The following is a 4,858-nucleotide window of genomic DNA, read 5'->3' on the forward strand; positions in this document are numbered from 1 at the left end:
GCCTTTAAGGGGGTCACTAGGCTTAAAAGAAGGTGATAAACCTAGCTAAAAATGCCATCTGCATTCTAAGTATTTCTAGAACTCCACTGCTCTGGAAACGAGAAACTAAACAGCTAGATAACAGTTTGCGACACCAAATCCCTGAGCTGCTCTCCAAGCTCTTGGTAGCACATGGTTAACCAGACCCATTCACATCCCTGCCAACCCTAGTCAAACAGGCGCACAAATAAGGTAGCACATAAAAAACTCCATATTCTACTGAGACCAGATCCAAAGCCAACACAAACCAATGGAAAGATTCCCATTGACTCCAATGGGTGCTGGCTCCTAGAAAGGCAAAGTGAGGCTGGGAAGGGAATACCTCAGCCTTTGCCAAATGAAAATGGACAAGTCAGTAGGGAAAAGACATTTTATTGGCAAGTTTTTTATTCAGGATTTTATAAACAATGGAGAATTTTAAAAAACTAAGCTACAAAAAAGTAGTTGAGTGATCCCTTCACTGAAACTACTGTAGGGGATTGATTCCTACATTTCAATCTGGGTGTGTAGAAGCTGGAGAGAACAGCTCAAGAGAGGTGGAAAACAAACTGAGAAGGTAGGCCCATTAGAGATGGAAATAAAATGCAGAATAACATCAGTATAGGAGGCATTTGTCTTTAACAATCTATACACTTTCCAAATATACAAGTTGTGATGTTAAAATGTGGCTTAAACATTATCTTTATTATTAAGTTTAGTTACATAGTGTTCCCATCCCCTCCCCACCTACTCCCTCCTTAGTATAAACATCAAGGCTTGTGTCGGCTTCTAAACCACTTTAATCCATGACATCGTTCAAGGACGAGGATGATTTGTACAGTATGTCAGGGTCCCAGAGAGCAAGCACTCTTCTAGTCACCTCTATCTCGTGCTACGTTTACACCAATGACACACTGCTATCACTGAACAGTGATTTGCTGCCCACTGCAATCCAGATCTACTTTCTGCTTGAAAAACCTTCTTACATGAATACAGAAGGTAGAATACAGAACCACGTTAGATGGGTTTCACTTTGTTACCTATTGAGAAGTTTCAGTTGAGGTCTGTGCCTTTAGGATATCATCTCCCTAGTCTTAGGCCCCAAAATATGTAGCTCTAACACAAGAGTGTCATTACGGTCAACTTATCTCCCTCCCCTGCTGTTCTTACTACACTTATTGGGACTTAAAGAAAGTATCTCTAAAATAGTTTAAATGCAACCTGTTCCCATCTATGTTCTGCCAAACTGAAAATTTTATCCATTTTGGTAGGCCCAAGCAATTAATCGTGAAACAACACAAGGTTTTCCTTAAGCAGACTGTATAATGTTATAGGAAAGAGGATTTGATCTGTATACATCCATACATTAAGTGATCTTTGCTGATTACTTTATAAAGGGATAGGAAAATAAAAGAACATCTTCTCACTTTGCTGAAAGCACAGAGAACTTGGAGCCGTTGTGAAGAGCAGAGGATCACTCTCTTGGTTTGGAAAAGGCTTGGTAATGGGGGCATTTCCTCTTGGCATCCCCGCCAAACTGGGCTCTGTCCATTCCTTTAAAGAGATTAAATATTGACCTCTCTCTCCGCCTCAGGTAAGTCCTCATTTTCAGCAGCTTCTCCCAAACAGACTTGTGTGTCTGAAGCCTTGAGATTCATTTTATGAACAGAACATAAAAAGCCATCACAATGCAGGATATAGCCACTGCTGCATGAAGTCTGGTGCCAATCACTGCAGCTGAAAGACAAAATGAAGATAGGTAGCATCTCCAGCACACGTCTCAGGGTGACACTCACTAAGGCTCATAACACCTATGTGTAGGTAACTGTCAGACCCATTTTACTGACGGTTTAGTGACGGAAAGGTTAAGCAGCTGCCTTCCCCCAAGAAGAAAGTTACAGTGAATGAGAAGCAAACTCAGAAGCAGGCCCCAGGTGTCTTGGCTCCCATGCCTCGCTCTCGCCTGCCCAGGGGTTTCCCAAAGCAGATTGCCTCGCGCCCCCGGTGAGCGGAGCTTTGCAACACTGGGACCCCTCGGTGTTTTTGCCCCGCGCCCCCGCCGGCCCGGCCCAGCCCCCGCCTTACCTTTGTAGAACACGCCCCAGACCCCGCGCTTCTCCGAGAGCAGCCAGGCCTTGAGCCGCGGCACCTTCCGGAAGTAGGCGCAGGTGCAGACGAAGAGCAGCCCGAACACCAGCACCCCGTCCAGCGAGTAGGCTGCAAGGCAAGGGGAGCAGAGCGTCACCGGCTGTAGCGGGCGCGGGCCCGGGCCTTCCCCCACCCGGCCGGCCCCGGGTCATTCTCTCTCTCTCCCCCCCACTCCCCGGGTCATTCCCCCCGGCTGGCTCCGGAGGCCCGGCCAGGCGGCCACTGTGCAGCGCCGCCGGGCCCGAGGGTCCCCTTCCTCCCCGCGGAACCCAGGCGTCCGAGCACGGGCAGGACACACCGGGCTACGCCCGCCGCTCACCGTTAGTCATGGCGACACCGGGGGGGGGGGGCGGCCGCTTTGGAGTCCCGAGCGGCTCCCGTCACCGCATCTCACAAACCGGGGCGCCCCGTTCCACTCTGCGCATGCGCCACGACCGGCCGCCCACAGCCAACGCGACAGCCGGAACCACCAGGCAGAGCCAGCCGAGCGCAGAAAGCGCAGGTCAGGCGCAGCCAGTCGAAGGCCGAGCGGCTAGGTGACGCCAATCAACCGACTTAGCGCGATTAGGCCTCCTCAATCGAGTACCGCTAGGCGACGCCATTTTTTTTTTAAATTGAATGGTTATTGTCCTGGAATCTCAAGGAATTAAAGATGAATCTTTAATGAAAGGTTATGTCATGGGATGAAACCAACCAGAATTGGTAACCCTAGGTACAGAGTGGGAGGGTAAACTGAGGCACAGCAAGGGGAAGGGACTGGCCATAAGTCACCCAGTAGTAGGGTGACCAGGTGTCTGTTTTTTGACCGGAACACCTGCTCGAAAACGGACCTTGGTGGCTCCGGTCAGCACCGCCAACCGCGCCGTTAAAAGTCCGGTTGGTGGTTCTGTGGCACTAAGGCAACCTAGTCCCAGCCTATCCTGTCTCTGCGCTGTACCCCGGAAGCGGCCAGCAGGTCCGGCTCCTAGGCAGGTGGGCCATGGAGCTCCGTGCGCTGCCCCTGCCCCTGCCCCTGCCCTGAGCACTGGCTCTGCACTCTCATTGGCCGGTTCCCAGCCATTGGGAGCTGGGGGGGGCAGTGCCTGCGGGCAAGAGTAGTGCGTGGAGCCTCCTGTGGCCCCCCCGCCTAGGACCCGAACTTGCTGGCTGCTTCCGGGGCGTGCGCAACATGGTGCCAGGACAGGCAGGCAGCCTGCCTTAGCCCCCCCGCTGTGCCGCTGACTGGGAGCCACCCGAGGTAAGCCCATGCCCCAACCCCGAGCCCCAACCCCCTGGCCCAGCCCTGACCCCCTCAACCTGGAGCACCCTCCTGCACCCCAAACCCCTCATCCCCAGCCCTATTCCAGAGCCTGCACCCCCAGTTAGAGCCCTCACCTCCTCCCACACTCCAACCCCCTGCCCCAGCACAGTGAAAGTGAGTGAGGGTGGGGGAGAGCGAGCCACTGAGGGAGGGGGAATGTAGTGAGCGGGGGGCGGGCCTTAGGTGTGGGATAGAGGTGGGGTCTTGGGGAAGGGGTGGGGCTAGGGTGTTCCATTTTGTGCAACTAGAAGGTTGGCAACCCTACCTGGCAGGCAAGTGGCAGAGCTGGAGAAAGAACCCAGGTGTCCTGACTTCCAGCCCAGTACCCCATCCCCTCGACACCTCTAAATCACGCCGCAGTAGCTGCACAGAGACATCCCTGTTTTCATTACTAGCGCTTAGCTGCTGCTTTGCTGCTCAAGTTAATGGTAGGTATAAGTGAGGGTAGGTGAGTGTGTGTGTTGTGTGGGGAGCTTTGTGTTGATTTGTGCGGGTGGTTAATGAGGGGTGTTTGCTGCAGCAAAGGGCTATGTGTAGGAGCAGCTAAAGAGGCAATTCTTGATTTAGTCCCACATGGAACACAGGATCTGATCCAAGAAGTCAATATAGCTGAGCCGCTTAGTAATAGCAACCATAATGTAATTATATTTAACATCATTGTAGGGGGGAAATACCAAAGAAACCTACCACAGTAGTATTTAACTTGAAAAAGGGGAACTATTCAAAAATGAGTAGGCCAGTTAAATGAAAATTAAAAGGAGCAGTGTAATAGGGTCCTTGGTGGACTGGAAGGCCTAGGGGTTAGCATCCACGCAGTCATGGGGAAGTGGTAGGGGAACCCTGGCCCACCAACTCCACCAGGTTCTGACCCAGGGCCCTAGGAGGGTCAGCAGTGTTTGACGTCCGGGGCAACCCTCTGAGTTACTCTCTGTGACACTCTATGCCCCAAAGCAACACCCTGCTCCCCCATATTCACCACTATCATATAATTATGTTTTGTACAAAGTATGCCTTGTGAGGTATCGTTCTAAAAGTCTTGATCTACTAAACATTAATATCTCATTGGATTGTATGCTCTATCACTGTACGTGAAGTTATGAAGTTTTGCTATGTATGTGTTGCTATGTATGCGCAGGGCCAGTTAGACAGGTAGAACTGCAGAGTCTCACTGCGTGGATGGTGTAGGGAGGAGGAGTTTAGATTTATTAGGAACTGGGGAAACTTTTAGGAAAGGGGGAGCCCAGGACCGTCCCTAGCCATTTGGGTGCCCTACACAGCCCTCCCCACGGGGGGGCTGTGTGGGGCCCCAGGCCTCCCCCCGGGTCTGGGAGGCAAGACCTGTGGGGGGCCACTTTTGGTGGCCCTACAGGCCCAGAGTGGCCTGGGGGATTA

The 4,858-nt window shown here is 52.1% G+C and overlaps 1 protein-coding gene across 1 annotated transcript; it reads right to left on the reverse strand.

Moving 5' to 3' along the window:
* Nucleotides 1-395: 395 nt before the first annotated feature.
* On the reverse strand, nt 396-2,595 carry LOC112126002 (protein kish-B). The gene is made up of 3 exons (XM_024224389.3): nt 2,486-2,595; nt 2,104-2,235; nt 396-1,755 (listed from the first exon to the last, which is right to left on the reverse strand). Exons 1-3 carry the CDS (start codon nt 2,493-2,495, stop codon nt 1,673-1,675), a joined length of 225 nt encoding a protein of 74 aa, XP_024080157.1. The 5' UTR covers nt 2,496-2,595; the 3' UTR covers nt 396-1,672.
* Nucleotides 2,596-4,858: the final 2,263 nt, after the last annotated feature.

The sequence above is a fragment of the Terrapene carolina genome, unplaced genomic scaffold (genome assembly GCF_002925995.2).
Source record: "Terrapene carolina triunguis isolate 2854851 unplaced genomic scaffold, T_m_triunguis-2.0 Scaffold31888, whole genome shotgun sequence".
NCBI classification, from domain to species: domain Eukaryota; kingdom Metazoa; phylum Chordata; order Testudines; family Emydidae; genus Terrapene; species Terrapene triunguis.

What these genes read in the sequence shown, in the direction of transcription:
- LOC112126002 (XM_024224389.3), bottom strand. An exon ending in CTGGGGCGTGTTCTACAAAG is followed by an intron (nt 1,756 to 2,103) that starts GTAAGGCGGGGG and finishes TTTGTCTTTCAG; the next exon opens with CTGCAGTGATTGGCACCAGA.